Here is a 16,545-nt window from a genome sequence, read left to right as displayed (position 1 = left end):
CGACAATAACGACAAAGAGACCAGGACAGTGATCTCTTCTTCCTCCTCCTCTTCTTCTTCTCTTCTTTTTCTTCTTCTTCTTTCTCCTCCACCTCCTCCTCTTCGTCTTCTGTAGAATATAATCTTACTCGTTATGACAGTCCTAAGATCATTTCGGCACCATCATCAACATGACACATCAAACACCACCATAAAACACCAAAAAGAAGACGGACACAAATATCGTCGTTGTTTCCGTTATACCGCGTTCACGCACTATTGCGGCGACGTTGCTGCTGTATTTTTTTTCTTTTTCCCCCTTATTTTACTTTCCTTCCTTTCCTTCCTTTTTCTTTTTCTCCGCCTTATTTATTCTATTTTATTTTTTATTTTTTTTTTACTTTCGACTACACCGCTTTTTTATCATAAAAGATGGAACACATGACATTCTCTCTCTCTTTCTCTCTCGATAGTATCGAAATGTCGTAGATTACAAATTGATGATAATAACATACATTTATGTAATACTATGTTATATTATGTATTATCTCTCTGTATATATATATATATATATATATATAATATATATATTATATATATAGAAAGAGAGAGAGATATTGTATATAGATATACTACTAATGGCAGTGTTGAAGCAAGGAAAAAAGGCGAGCTGTGCGCGCTAAGAGAGGCACCTTCCCCCCGCGAAGGTTCTCACGCGACTGACGCGACGACGACCGGAACGACGGTGGCCGCACGGAGTAACTAAGAGTGGGGGTGGGGGCGCTAGAAATTCCGTAAGAGTGGGGATAGCTAGAGCCATGCCGCGGCGTCCCCAGTCGTTGTCAGTGTGGGGAGACGGCACGCTGAAGGGAAACGCGCGCGCTCCTCTCCTTCGTGTCGACAGAAGAAGGTGAGGAGAAGGAGGAGAAGGAAGGAAGGACGGACCGACCGATGGATGGACGGACGGACGGACGGATGGATGGACGAACGGATGGACGGACGCGATTGGGGAACCGCGCGTGCGCAATGGCCCTGTTTTACAGACGCATCGTGACAATCGCGCTCGAGCCACCGCCCGATGCATCCATCCTTTGCGTTCGTTCGTCCTTTTACCCTCCTCTAACACACGACGACGACGACGACGACGGTGACGACGACGACGACGACGACGACGAATAAGCCAACTTCTTTTCTACCTACCTGCCTTTTGTCACGTACACCAAACTTTTTACATTACCAACTTCTATAATCTATTCCTTGAATCTTTTGCGTTTTAAGTAAACGTTCCTTCGAATAAATATTAATCATAATTTCATCGTTTATTCCGATCTATTTTTTGCTTTTATTATTCTTTTTCTTGTTTTTTATTGATTGTATTTTTCTTCAGGTATATATTTGTAATATATATATATATATATATATATGTGTCTGTGTGTGTATGTGTATGTGTGTGAATATAAATTAATATAAGTAATTATAATATATTTATGCTAAATAATATTTATATACGACGATAATAATAAACGAATACTATACAACAGTAAAATACTATATAATACTAGTAATACTACAATACTATATATAGCTATAATTATAGAGGAACGTTCTTTCTCTCGTTTTCTTTGGAAACAAAAATGTGAGACACAAAAGATCTAATTGCTTTCCGCGAAAGGCAACGCTACGCATCGCATCGCATCACCTCAGGCGAAAATAAACGAAGATATAGCTTTTCATCGAAACCTCTCGGAACACGAAAAGGGGGTAATTCTTGTCAAGGTCTCTCGACCGGTATCTCCTCTCCAGCCGGTTTCCTAGCTTACTTAAGTCGACTTTAGTCGACTCGGTTTCTCGATTACCCCCCAAGCGGTAGTTCAATGAGGGACGTTACAGACAACTTACGTACGTATATATGTTATACACACTTCCTTCCTGTACGTAAAGAAACGATAGAGAAGAGAGAGAGAGAGAGAGAGAGAGAGAGAGAGAGAGAGAGAGAGAGAGAGAAAGAGACTATACATTGCCAATTGTCTGCTGTTTTCTTTCTTTTCTTTTTCTTTTTTTTCTTTTTGAATAAAAGATGAGTTCAGGCCTAGTTACATCGATTCTCTATAGTTCTTCAAGTTTGTGGAAGGCAAATGATTAATATGCAAACTGATAAGAAAACATAAATGTATGAACGTATATATATATATATATATACACAAATATATACAAGTATGCAAAAAAAACATTATTGTGTGACTTTTATATTTTGAAACAAAAGAGGAAAATCGAATTAGAAAGAACGTATTTAAATATAAATTAACATAAACAAAGGATTGTTATATTTTTGTATGTTGATGAACGAGGACATTGAATAAGAGATATCGCTCGAAAGCATAAGCGATAATAATAATAATAATAATAATAATAATAATAATAAATAAATAAATAAAAACGTAAATAAAAATATGAAAAAAGAAAAACGTGTCGGGTCGTATTTGTCGAAGGCAAAACTCGTTCGTCGATCCCAACGCTTTTTACCCCCACCACATTCGCGAGCATACGAGTTACCCAAAATACATAGAGACATATAGGACCCCGCCGCCGCCGTCTTCCGGTTTCGTTTCTCTTGTTTCACCGTTGGTTTATCTTTGGGGTAAAGATTCTTTCTCTCCCAGTGATTCTCAATTATTCTTTTTACAATTATTTTTTCATACGAGGACATTTTTTTTCGTGATTATAATAGATCGATCCTACGTTATGTTTTATACGAATGTTTTAACGAAGCTGTCAATTGTATTATTTTATTTCATTTTATATCAATGAATTTTTTTTTCTTTTTCTTTTTTAATAATGAAATTATTTTTTTTTTTTTTTTTTATTTTTCAAGATCACCTTCAAGCCCGTCGTACAAAAATGAAATCTTCAATAATTTCCTTTTTTAAGACGTGTCGTGCTCGTCTTTATTGCAATTAAAAAAAAAAAAAAAAGTGAAATCGTCGCGCAGTTTTTCCTTTACTTTTGTTTCTTATATTTACACATGGAAACAATCAAGTTCTTATAAAAAAAAAAAAAAAAAAAAAGAGAGAGAGAAAAAAAAAGAAAAAAAAAAAAAGTAGATAAATTTCTTTCTTTTTCTTCTTTCCTTCTCTTTCATTTTGTTCCCAGGAAGATGATAAATTAATCGCCTTCAATTCTTCGTTTACGTTTTATTACAAATATAAGATTCGAAATGACGTTTTGAATTTCGAGCCGTATTTCACAATGAAACCAACGAGGAGATATTACAGCAAAGCGAAAGTATGCCAACGCCTTCTCTTATCTAGTCCGATTCGCTTTTTCACAAGAACACTGTTACTTTCATACGAATCGATAAACTCGACTGGTGTTTACTAGTTACCATCTGTGCGTCAAAGGAAAGAGAACGATCGAATGATCGATAATAATAGGTTATGTTATTTAATCTTATTCAATAATTCTAATTCTCCTCATTTCTTAATTATTAAGAAATATATATCGACAATGTGTAATTACAATGGAAACCAAAAAAGAAAGAAATTTTTTTTTTGATAAAATTGTTATAAAAAATATCCTCATAACTTAACAAATTTATTTTATATATATATATATATATATATGTAAATTACATAAGTTTTGTACACCTTTGTATGTATCGACTTAATTGTTAAAACAAAAAAGGAAAAAAAATTAAATAAATAAAATAATAATAAAATAAAATAAAATAAAAAAGAAGAGCGAACGGAAAAGAAAACGATCGAAAGGATGCACCAAGGTGGTCAAGTACAAAGTGTAGGTGTAAATCCCATTCATGTTGAGTTTCGCTTATCAGATGCCAAACCACGTGGTCTCGACACGCACCTTCTCTCTCTCTCTCTCTCTCTCTCTCTCTCTCTCTCTCTCTCTCTCTCTCTCTCTCTCTCTCTCTCTCTGTCTGTCTCTCTAACCACGTGACTCAAGTGTACCTACGTTCCCACTGCTGTTTATGGTGTCAACACACTTTCCTCATCACCGAATTGTATTTTCCGTATAAATATCTCTATCAATCGTATGTATTATATTCTTATAAGATAAAAAAAAAAAAAAAAAAAAAAAAAAAAAAAAAAAAAAAAAAAAAGAAAAAAAAATTATCGTTCGAATTCTGTAAATGGATTAGACAGTGAAATTGTGATGGGGTAAAAATTCGAAGAGATAACATTTTTCAAGTGATAAAATATGATCTCTAACATAGAGACATACATATTTTACACGGGAGCGTGTATATTCCCATAGTTTCTGATTTCTGGATATACATATCGAGAAGAACGTATACAGAGAAGTCGTTGACTCCCAGATGCAACGTCGTCGCGACGACTAATTTTAACTTTCTCGGTCGGCAAATGCATGAAAACAGACCGATGGTAGCGACCGAGGAACGAAATAAATATAAATCAAAGAAAGAAATACGGTGGGTTGTGCAGTAGCGAGTCGCGAAATAAAAAAAAAAACGAGAGGAAGAAGGGACCGTTACTCGAAAGATTCTAATCTTTTCTAACGTGATTAATTCTCATTTTTTTTTTTTTTATGGGAACGTATCTTTGAATTTATTATATCTCTTTTTTTATGGATATTATTAAAAGAAAATAAAAATAAAAAATTATAGTATGTTTACTGATTACTATAGTACCATTTAATGTATGTATGTGTATATATATATATATATATATATATATATATATATATATATATATACGGAAATAGATGCGGTCATGGATCGAACGATAATCGTGGATTCCGAAGCGTCGAAAGTCCGAACGAATCCGAATAGAGTCGAAGTTAGTCGACGACTGAAATGAGAAGGGAGGTGTGTCTCTTTCTTCCTCGAGTAACAGTAACAGTCTGTCGTATTTCAAAGTTCTTCACTGACAATTTGCAATTGTTGTTTTTCATTTTCATTGGTTTAATCCATTATAACACATCAGTCCAGATTTAGAAATAACAATTTTGTACATTTTAGAATCGGCACAATCGAAGATTCATACATATGTTTCCAATCATCTGATTGGTTGAGGTTAGTAATAGAAGCCATTACAAAAACACGCGAGAGCGGGATATTCGAAATTATTTACCTCTTATCAAATAATTCATTTTAAATTTAGATATAACAATTTTTAACATTCCAAAATCAATATCCTTACATATATATATATATATATGTACATATATATATATATATATATATATATACCGAGTCATCTGATTAGTGAAGAATAGAAATAACAACCATTTGGGAAAGTATATAAGAAGGATATTCGAAATTATTTACATATATATGTAAGTACACCTCATCAAATAAATCAATCCAGATTCAGACATAACAATTTTCAACACTTCAGAATCAGTATCGTTATATATATATATATATATATTTTTATATATATATTTCGGATCACCTGATTGGTGGAAGTTAGAAATAGCAGCCATTATGAAAACACGAGCGGGATATTCAAAATAATATACATTTCAATGAATTCATATCATAAAGGTAAAGGAAATTCTTCCTAGCAAGGATGTCTGAATCCCGCTAGAGAAGAGAGGAGAAGGAGGAGAGGAAGAGATGGGAATGGGAGAAGGTTGGGGGGTGGGGATAGGTGAATGCGTGAGTAAGGGGTAGAGGTGTATAGGGGTAAGGTCGAAACGAAGGAAGGAACTCTGGTGTAAACTCGCGAGAGAGGCGGCGGTATCTCTCTTCGAGTACGGCGGTGTATTGAACTCGGTGCTCGAGGTCGTTGAACTCGCGTGCGGGCGGCGTGGCTCTGGTGTGTGGCTTATGACGTCACGTGACTCGCTGTCTCCGTCGCCGTCTCCGCCGGCGGCTGGGTCGACGATGACAACAACGACAACAACGACGAGGACGACGAGGACGACGAGAACAACAATAACAACGACGACGACGACGACGACGGCGACGACGACGAAAACGAGCGAAGCGAAGGTAGGCAATGACGTGGCGTTGGCCCATTGGCTAGCTCGTCGCCCCGCTACCCAATGACGTCACGCTTGAAAGGCGCGACTCCAGCGCGCGCGCATCATTTCGCCGCCACTGCTGCCACTGTCGTGCCTCTGTCAACCGACGACGTCACGAGACCCGCTGCTGCTACGTTCATACTACATACAGACATATATGCAACATACGTAGATGATATATATATATATATATATATATATATATATATATATATATATATATACGTACACATGACTCTCTAACGCGGGATTTTCTCCGTTTTTATTATCTATGTATAATCTCTGCAATTCTATTTTTTTTCGATTGCCTCTTTTTTTTTTTCTTGTACTATTTTAACCTTTACTTTTTCACACTTCAATTGTTTCAATTAGCGTTTGCTTCTTTTTATCGCATTTTTTTTCCTCTCATCTATAATTAGATATGTTAAATAGAATAATTTAATTTACAATATATATTAATATTTAATTCATACTTATTATATAAGTTTTGTTAACGTTTAATGATTACTTTTTTTTGTTTCGAACGTTTCAGTGACAATCAATTTTGAGATAAGAATCGATGCTGAGCAGTAAATATTTGATCGAAAGGAAAGAAGAAAGAAGAAATAAAAACAGAAAAAAGGAGAAAAAAGGAAGAACTAAACGACGTGCGTGTCCTACGAAAGGCACGCGCTTCTAAACAACTATATATATATATATATATATATATATACGTACATATATATATATATACATTCATATACATATACATATATATAGTATGTATTACATACACAATAGAGACGAGGATCTTCCGTGCGAACGGTCGAGAATAAAAGCCGTTCTTTACTCCTTCGATCGTGAATACTGCACCTGCCACACAACGATCGCGTCATACAAGAAAGAGAGAGAGAAAAAAAGAGAGAGAGAGAGAGAGAGAGAGAGAAAAAAAAGAAGCTATAAATAATGATCCCAAATTATTTTTAGCAGTAGACATGCCAAGAGAGTAAAAGAAAAAAAAAAGAATGAAAAAAGAAGAAAAAAAAAAAAAAGGAAAATCGTCGTTCAAAGATGAACACGTTGAGTACCAGTAAATGATTGTTTTCAAGACGGTGTTATGTTTATTGGTAGTCGGGTTAATTGTCCAATAAAAATGGTCGGTGATTGGTCAGTCAAAAGATACTCGTTCGTTTATTCAAGTCTACTCGATGTTAGCCAAACGCTTGAAAACCCGTTCGTTTGGTTCAGTTCGGCTCGGTTTGACTCGGTTTGGTTCGGTTCGATTCGATTCGGTTCGGTTCGGTTCGTTTCGTTCGGTTCGGTTCGGTTCGTTCGCTTACTCAGAGTTTGTTGACTCTCGGTTTCAGCACGCCAGCTGACCATGACCTCGCCGAACGATCCGCGAAGTAATACCGAGGCGATTCTACCGCCACCGCCACCACCGCCATCACTACCACCACCCGTTGGGGGACGTCGTCGTCCTCGTTGCCGCTTGTCTCACTATCTCTTTCTCTCTTTCCTTTCTTTTTCTTTCTCTTTTCTCTCATCCCACATATATGTACGTATTTATATATATATATATATATATATACATATATATATGTATATATAACTTTTGCTACCGATGGCAGAAGTACTGCTACCGTTGCTAAAGATAATTCTCATCTTCTAATCTCTATTTACATGCACATTTTCTTCCTTGTACGAGTCAATGAAGTGATTATAAAAGTGGTCCAAATCCAAAATTATTTTATTTTAAATTAGTTTTTCACACAATTAAGGTATAATAATATATCACTATGGTATTATTATATATTATGTAATTATATATAATTATGTATATTAGATATATTATATAGTTGTAATAATCTAATTATTGTATAATCATTGTATAATATTATTGTAAATGCAGGGTATTTTTTTTTTCTTAGAACAATTTCACAATCACTGGCTCATATATTTACATATATATATATAGATACGCATACATATGGGTTATGAATATGGGTGCACACACACACATAAACACACACATATATATATATTTATATATACGTGTATATGCAGAGTATGATGCAGTCGGTTATACAATCCTCTTTAACGATTCGCACGTCCTTTATTACCACGTGTATCTCGACGTTTATCTCAAAGTCTCTCTCGATTATTACCACGTGTGATTATTACCTCGAAGTTTTCAAGGTGAAATTTACTTTGATAATGATTTTCGAATATCATTGATAAGAATATCTCATGTATTTCATAGGATAAATTATTTATTGTTTCGTTATTGATAATTAAATGATATTAATTAATTAAAAAAATATTTACATATTTGTTACTACGATAAATTAATTCTATTTTGATTATTAAATTATCTAGGATACAAAAACATTTTATTCGAAAATTTGTATCATAGGAATATTCGTTTGCTAATATATACATATATGTCCTTGGATGTACATATACGTATGGACAATATAATTATTTATATAAATGAGGTATCGACAATTATCGAAATTTCAAAATTTGTACAGAAATATCTGTTATAACAACTTGATAGAGGACATTACGAAAATTTCAAATTTTTTTATACGCGAGATATATTATCTAAATAACTTTCTAAATATAGAAATGTATTTGTTAGAGACTTGGCATGTAAGGTAAACATTATATACAAGGTTACAAGTCGTCTAAACGAGATATAGACAAAAAATATATTGAAATTGAAAACTCGTAAATTTAACGTATTCGTTGATATAGTATTAGTTAAGAATTATACATCAATTTGAAACTGTTTTTATGCGTAATATTATCTAAAGCAAAAAAAAAAGAAAAAGAAAAAAGAAACAAAAAAAAAAACACGAACATTAAATCTTTTAGAAATTTCTATAGAAATATCCACTGGTAATATTGATAAAACATACATGAAATTAAAATGATGTAATAATTTAAATATTATTATTTGATACACATATAATTATTTAAATAAAAGAGTAAAAAAAAGCAAGAAAAAAAAAGATATTTATTTAATCAGGAAACATACAAAAATATCTATTTGTTGGTATATATTTCGTACATTTGACTCTCGAAAGGGAGAGAATACACAAGATTAAAATTGTATGCATTTTTGTTCGTTCGTGTGTGTATGTGTGTGTGCGTGTGCGTGCGTGCGCCCGCGCCTGTGTGTGTGAAAACTATTGTCCCTGAGGTAACGTGTAAAAAAAATATGAATCTCTGAAAGCGTATCTAGGGCGAAGAACATCGATCGTAGGATCTGGGTCAGAGCTTGCATGCAACTCTGCTTGAAAGTGTGCGCCAAGTGCAACGCCGAGTGTAGTTGGTCGCGCGAAGCACATTGCACCAATCATAGTAAAAGAAGAAGAAGAAGAAGAAGAAGAAGAAGAAGAAGAAGAAGAAGAAGAAGAAGAAGAAGAGTAAAGTAGAATAGAATAGAGTAGAGTAGAGTAGAGTAGAGTAGAACAGAGTATAGTAGAGTAGAGTAGAGGAGAAGAAAAGTACATTATGTATGCATGTATACTTGTATGTATGTATGTATGTATGTATGTATGTATGTATGTGTGTGTGTGTGTGTGTCTGTGTAACGCTTGCGATTTCATTTAGTTCAAAAAACAGAGTTTTACCCCAGCACACACGATTCTCTTTTTTATTATTTATTAAATCTATGCGAGTCATCGGAAACCTCATATAGAATGATTCTAATCGCTAATTCAAATGAAATATTTCGTTACGGGCATACGTTTCCTAGAAACTTTACAAGGAAATAGAGAAACTTTCTTTTTTTCTCTTCTTCCCTAGTTTCATTCTTTTTTTCTTTTGTATTCTTTTCTTTCTCTCTCTCTCCCTCTCTCTCTCTCTCTCTTTATTTTCCCCTTCCCCCAACCCCATCTGGGAATATATCAACGAGAGTATGTTACGATAGTGGGACAGACATTACGCTTAGAGGACAGCTAAAAGTAAACTTGGGCGTGCATTTCTTGATCGATCCCCTTTCGAGTTCCAACAAACAATTCGATTCGTTAAATAATTATTAACTTTGAAATTACACTTCGAATGAAATTTTCAATCGAAGTTACGTGAAATAAAAGTTTTCAGATATATTCCTTAAGTATTAAGTTCCACTTAATATATCAATTATATGCTTATTAAAATTATTAAACTAATATAATCTATAGCTTATATATATATATATATATGTATATATAAAATATATATAAGTTTCAGATTACTTATATTTGATTAGACAAGAAAATAAAACGTGACTTATGAGGAATTAAAATGTATTAGAAAATTGTATTTGTAATTGAAGAAATATAAGAAAAAAGAAAAAGAAAGGAAAGAAACAAAAAAGAGAAAGAGAGAGAGAGAGAGAGAGAGAAAGAGAGAGAGAGAGAGAGAGAAAATCGTGTAACGGTTAGAATCTTTTGTTTGCCAAAATGGCGGCCGATAGAATTCTAATCCTTCGTAGGATAGATGCATGCGCGAGAGAATATGTATGTATGTATCTATGTATATGTGATACATATATTGCGCAAGAAACACGTGCGTGTAAAGAGATAAAGAGAGAGAAAGAGAGAGAGAGAGAATGAGTGAGTAAGTGAGCGAGAGAGAGGAAGAGAGATATAGAAAGCTGTAAAATCGATCGTTCGCAACGCATCTCTATGTTCAACGCGTGACCTAGCGACGCTCCTTCATGGCGGACATTCGTATTTGATCGCCCGAATCTTCAACGTCTCTATATATGCACAGAAAAAAGATTTCACTAAACACAATAATACATATATATATAAATATATAAATATAAATATATATATATATATATATTTATATATTTATATATAAATATTTACTTATGTACGTATGTATGTATGTATGTATGTACGTATGTATGTTTGTATGTGTGTATGTATGTATGTATGTATGTGTATTAACGGTAATAATAAAAATAATAAAATAGAACGCTAACGCGATAACAAAATGGCGGATAAATTGAATCGAAAGGACAACTTTAGTCAAAGTTTATAAATGTAAACAAAGCTTTAACTAAACAAAAAATGAATAAATAAATAGATAAGCAAATGGAATAAAAAAATGTTTACCGAACTAATAAGTATTTATATATATATATATAAAAAAAAAAAATAATAAATAAATAAATAAAAAAATCGGTAAACATTGAAACAGTGTTCGCACGTGTGTATGGATCTAAATATAGGGTGGACCGAAAAAGTTCCTAGGTGATTAAAAAAAAAGTCTTAATTATTCTATTTCCAGACTTTTTAGATTAGTTAAGTTAATAGTTGCAGTTTTATATATTGAAAAAGAAACAAAATAATCAGTCTACGAAAACGTAACGAGATTGAACGATCGATTTTTCTTCTTTTATATATCACTTAGAAAACTTTTGTCCCATCCTATATACATGTGAACAGTATCGTCTTATGCCAAATTCAAAAATATTTATTATACATTTAAAAATGATTATGCTACATTTTGAAAATATTGAAATATGTGTGTTGCACGTGCGCACGCACACAACACACAGAGAAAGAGGGAGAGATTTGAAATGAACGAAATAAGCGACCTGAACGATTCGAATTCGTAACTAAAAGAATGCGACTGCAAGTAAAAGCAGGGATGGCAGTAGTTAAGCTGTGCGAATATCGAGCGACCCGTTTCAGTTTCCCTTATTCTTGGTAACAACTCCGCGCAGTCCTATTTACCGCTTGCTACGCTTTTTCATTCCGAACGAAAGCGAGAATGGGAAAAGGGAAGAAGAGAAAAGAAGAGAAGAGAAGAGAAGGGAAAAGAAGAAGAAAGAAGAGGTAACAGGGAAGACTTGAAAATTTCAATACCAGACAGAGATCTATACATAACATGTATGGGAATTAAAATGATTTCATTCTTACGATCGGATGATGTATATATGTATGTAGGCAAATGACAACCGGAAATGAAAAGAGAAATCTAATAATAAGAGAACGAAAAAGAAATGATATATCGAACGTAAAAAAAAAAAAAAAAAAAAAAAAAAGATAATAATAATAATAATAATAATCACGTCTATCACGATTCAAATGTTAAAACGAATTGAAATTCGTCCATCGATCTTATTTAAAGTTGATAATACAAATGCATTCGTTCGAATTGAAGAGAAAGAGAAATTTTATCCCAAAATTTTATTAGTAGCTTTTATTATCCGATAAAAATACACGCGTCTGTATGTTTTTTTATTAAATAATTTTTTCTCTTTTGTTTTATTTATTTTATTTTTTTTTTTTTTTTTTTTTTTTTTTTTTTTTTTACAACGGATAACGGAGAGAGAGAAAGAGAGAGAGAAAGAGAGATAGAATGAAAATCGTTTTTACTAATTCGCCATCCGTCATATTTGTGCGTATTTAAATAATTATTTCCATTCTCTGTGTGACAGTTAACTGTAACAATACCACTTTTGATATCCATATTGAAATGACAATTAAATTTGCATGCCACCCCTACTATTACGGGGGTAGAATTGATGAGTAATTCAAATATGTACGTAGACGACCCACATTGCGAATTTGGAAATGACGTGCGCCAAGTTATTTACGTATCGCGTTGTTCCTGTACGACGAAGTATAACGTGCATAATATACACTAAGGAGATTAATTGACATGAATTTCAACTTTGAGATTGGTAAGCGTCAATCCAATTAAATGCAATAAGCGACCGCTTCGTTTTAGTCTTCTAATGCAATTATCAAAGTTCCTCTCTCTCTCTCTCTCTCTCTCTCTCTCTCTCTCTCTCTCTCTCTCTCTCTCTCTCTCTCTCTCTCTCTCTCTATCATTTTTTTCCTTTCTCATATTTTAAATAATAAAATATATCTTAAAATTGGAAGTATATATATATATATATATGTATATAAAACATCTGCATAGATTAAAATCATTCTTTAAATTGATTATATGTACATATAAATTTATTCAGATAAGAATTTTTTTATTAACAATATGATTGAAAATAATAAGATACAATGGAAGGATATGACGTCATCGATTTAGTCAAAGATAATAACAATAGGTGCAATAACAAAAATTAGAAATACATTTCCACGTTTGGTATGTGAAATTCAATAAAGTTCAATGGAGAGTATTAATCGTTTCACATACATACATACGTGTGTATGTATGTATATGTTGAGAGTTACACAGAAATGTCTATTAATTTCTTTTTCTAATAAGAGAAAAAAAAAACAAAAACAAAAAAAAAAACAAAAACAAAGAAAAAAAGAGAGAGAGAAAAAGAAAGAAAGAAGAAAGAAGAAAAAGAGAAATCCAGAAATACTTCGAAAGGACGTTGCCCTTATAACTGATATCAGTTTTTCGTACACGATCGTGACGTGCGAGGAGAAACGTTTTTTCAGCCGTTTGAGTCGTTCAAGAAGGTACGTGTTTGGCCTATTATTCGTCTCCCCACGCCATTACCTAGTCGCCATACATCCGACATCGCTTGGCACGTAGGCCACCCTTAGTTTAGAATTTTGTAGACAAAATCACAGTACCGACATCTGTTGAAATATTTTTTTTGTACGGTCGGTAACTTGGACTTTACAAAGCTTTGTATTATCGACATAATTATTATCCATATATCGATAACGAAGAAAACAGATATAACCGACGGGAGCAAAAGAAGACAATTATCATTATCGACGCGGTTCTTGTCTAAGCTAAATTTGCCGATAAAAATGTTATCCTTATTACCGATTGAAATCTTGTTGAAAATTAAAAAATAGTAAATAGGGGGTAAAGAACGATGACCCTTGTGTATACATCGTCGAAGGGCCGATGCCCCTGCTTTTCAAGGCAAGCAACTTTTCTGAGAGACTACATTTTTCTATAGCGCTATTTCCATCTGTGCAAATGCTATCCCTTATCTCCTTAAAGGTCAAGATTTTAATGTTAAAGACATGCATAGGATTGATATTAAGAGTATATAAAAAACGATAAAAAAAAAAAAAAAAAAAAAAAAAAAAAAAAAAAAAAAAAAAAAAAAAAAAAAAATTAAAGAGAGAGAGAGAGAAAGAAAAAAGAAAATAGAGTATATGGGACTAAGAGACTTACCATTGAAAGGCATTAAAATGAAAATAAACGAGTCCTTGTCCATAGAGAAACGAAGCGTCCTTCCAGTAATCACCTTTTAACGAATAGAACTTTTGATACGCTGACATGGCTGTAAGAATATTAAAATTAAATTAGAAATTGTCATGTAACATTTTCAAACGTAAATCAATAAGAATAAATAAACAAACCTTTAGTGTAATCTTCCAATAGTAAATGAAAATGACCTAATTTACAATAAGTCTTTGGATCAATGCTAATCCCATTGTCTTCTTCGTCGTCCTTTGACTCCTCTGAATTTAATTTAGTACTATCCGCTTTTCTGCGTTGCTTTTCAGACTGCGCTTGGACCAGCATTCTTTCTAAGTACTTAATTGCACGCACTACCAAAGCCTTTCTCTTTGTTTGCTCGGGTGCATTCAATTTAAGAAATCCAAATTGTCGACTGTGCATACACATGAAAGAAAAAATATTCTGTTATAGTTAACCGAAAGAAATAACTATGTGAGACTGATTAAGTTATAAAAAAATGAGAAACAAAAAAAAGAGAAAAGAAACAAAAAGGAAGTTAAAATAAAATCAAAAGAGTGACAATATAATCAAGAATGGTTTAATCAGAACGAGTAGGAACATAGATGATTAAAAGACATGTGTGACTTGTATGCATTTATTCCAAATATATATATATATATATATATATATATATATTATTTCATTGTTATAATATATCATTTTTAACTTTAGACTCATTTAAACAATATCTATATAGCAATGTTACATAAAAATTGATTAAGAGTTACCAGCATATATCCAAATTAATTTGGAATTCAATCCAATTTTCTTTTCTTTCCTAGTTTTTTTTCTGTTTTCTTTTAACTTCCCTTTTCTTTTTCTTTTTTAAATATAAATGCACTTATCATTGGAATATATATACATATATATGTATATGTATATATATATATATATATATATATACATATACATATACATATATATTTAGTCGACAAATAAAATGTGACTAAAAGGATAATTTATTTAGAAACTGATATGTTTACGCGGGTATCATGGCAGATCCAATGATAAACGATCACAAAGAAATGTCAGAATATAGTTGAACAAATCAGGTTGCTTCTCAAATGAGAGATTGATCATATCACATCATCGGCATTTGTTTATTACGAAGGAGTCTCAAAGAGGTGATGAGCAAAGCCGCGCGAAAAGAAAAATTCGAGACTTGAAATGTGATGATTTTAATATATATATTTTGTACATACATATATATATACACACGCACCGCACACATACACACACACATATATATATATATATCACGAAATATGCAATCGTCATATATTGTATCGTTCGAAACGAAACGAAACGAAATGAAATGAAACGAAATGAAATGAAATGAAATGAAATGAAATGAAATGAAATGAAATGAAAAGTCAGGTAAGATTCTTAATCGATTTCCTTTCGTATAACGGATTTGTAACGAAGTTGAAATGTAGTACAAGGGGAAAGAAAGAAGGAGTACAGTAAGGTGAAAAGGATGTTAGTAGGTTGCTCGGTAAATAGGGAGTTCCAAACCGAAGATAGATATAACCAATTGAATTGCCCGCCCATTTTCTGTCAGATGAGACACGTTAAGGTTAGATAGGTTTCCGTGATATTAGAGAGTGCGAGAAAGAGAGAGAGAGAGAGAGAGAGGAAGAGAGAAAGAGAGAGAGAGAGAGAGAGAGAAAGAGAGAAAAAAAAATTCAGATCATTGATATTAGAACGAAACGTTGACGTAAGATTAAAAATCAAATGGTTTTTCTTTTGGGATTGATCGTTAATCGTCGAATCACCTGTCTAATTCGGATAATATCTGTAATTCTTGAGGAGTCAAGTTGATGTCGTCGGTCTCTTGAGCCATTTTTTTTCTTATATACACTTGGTAAATATAAACGAAAACACCGCGGGCGCGTTAAAGGATATCGTTCGAAGACATTTTTTCTTTTTTTCTCTTTTTTCTTTCTTTCTTTTTCCTTTCTTTTTATTTCTTTTTTTTTCCCCTTTCTTTTCTTTCTTTCTTTTTTGTCTCTTTTTTCTTTTTTTTTTTTTTTTTAATGGCAATCCAAGCCGAACGATCGACGTTCGTAACAACGATCTTATCGTATTGCCAATTATTTTATCAAAACGTATTTCATCCTCTATTTCTCTATAGAAGAGAACTCATTCTTCTAGTTATTTCTCTTCCCTTTTTCTTCCTCTTTTCTTTTCTTTTCTCTTTCCTTTTCTTTTCTTTTCTTTTCTTTTATTTTCGTTTCTTTTAGAACGCGCCAAGCAGGTTACACCAGAACGACGAATCTCGCGACGTAAGACTGTCTTAACACGGGATCGCTTTTAATCCACCGAATCCCTCCGTTGCTGTAGACCGAACCCGACTATTTCCACGGCGTTCATTGGCTCCTCCATCTAAAAAAA

General features: G+C 32.8%; 1 protein-coding gene across 7 annotated transcripts in view; it reads right to left on the bottom strand.

The window, feature by feature from the left end:
* Positions 1–16,477, bottom strand: part of LOC124953417 (histone demethylase UTY) — a 53,515-nt gene extending 37,038 nt beyond the window's left edge. For 2 of the 7 annotated variants that reach the window (XM_047504760.1, XM_047504763.1), the window contains exon 1: positions 14,083–14,191. Coding sequence is in view for 3 of the 7 variants with exons in the window: in XM_047504758.1 (XP_047360714.1) it covers positions 14,083–14,191; positions 14,271–14,524; positions 15,927–15,994 (431 nt within the window). In the remaining 4 variants the exon portion in view is untranslated. Of the gene's footprint in view, positions 806–14,082; positions 14,192–14,270; positions 14,525–15,926 lie in introns of those variants that run through there. The other 5 variants (XM_047504758.1, XM_047504756.1, XM_047504757.1 and 2 more) reach the window with 5 other exon arrangements.
* Between the last annotated feature and the right edge of the window lie 68 nt (positions 16,478–16,545).

This window comes from Vespa velutina, chromosome 12, assembly GCF_912470025.1.
Source record: "Vespa velutina chromosome 12, iVesVel2.1, whole genome shotgun sequence".
NCBI lineage: Eukaryota > Metazoa > Arthropoda > Insecta > Hymenoptera > Vespidae > Vespa > Vespa velutina.
Note: the sequence above shows the minus strand (reverse complement) of the source record. Positions and strands in the feature narration are given on the sequence as shown.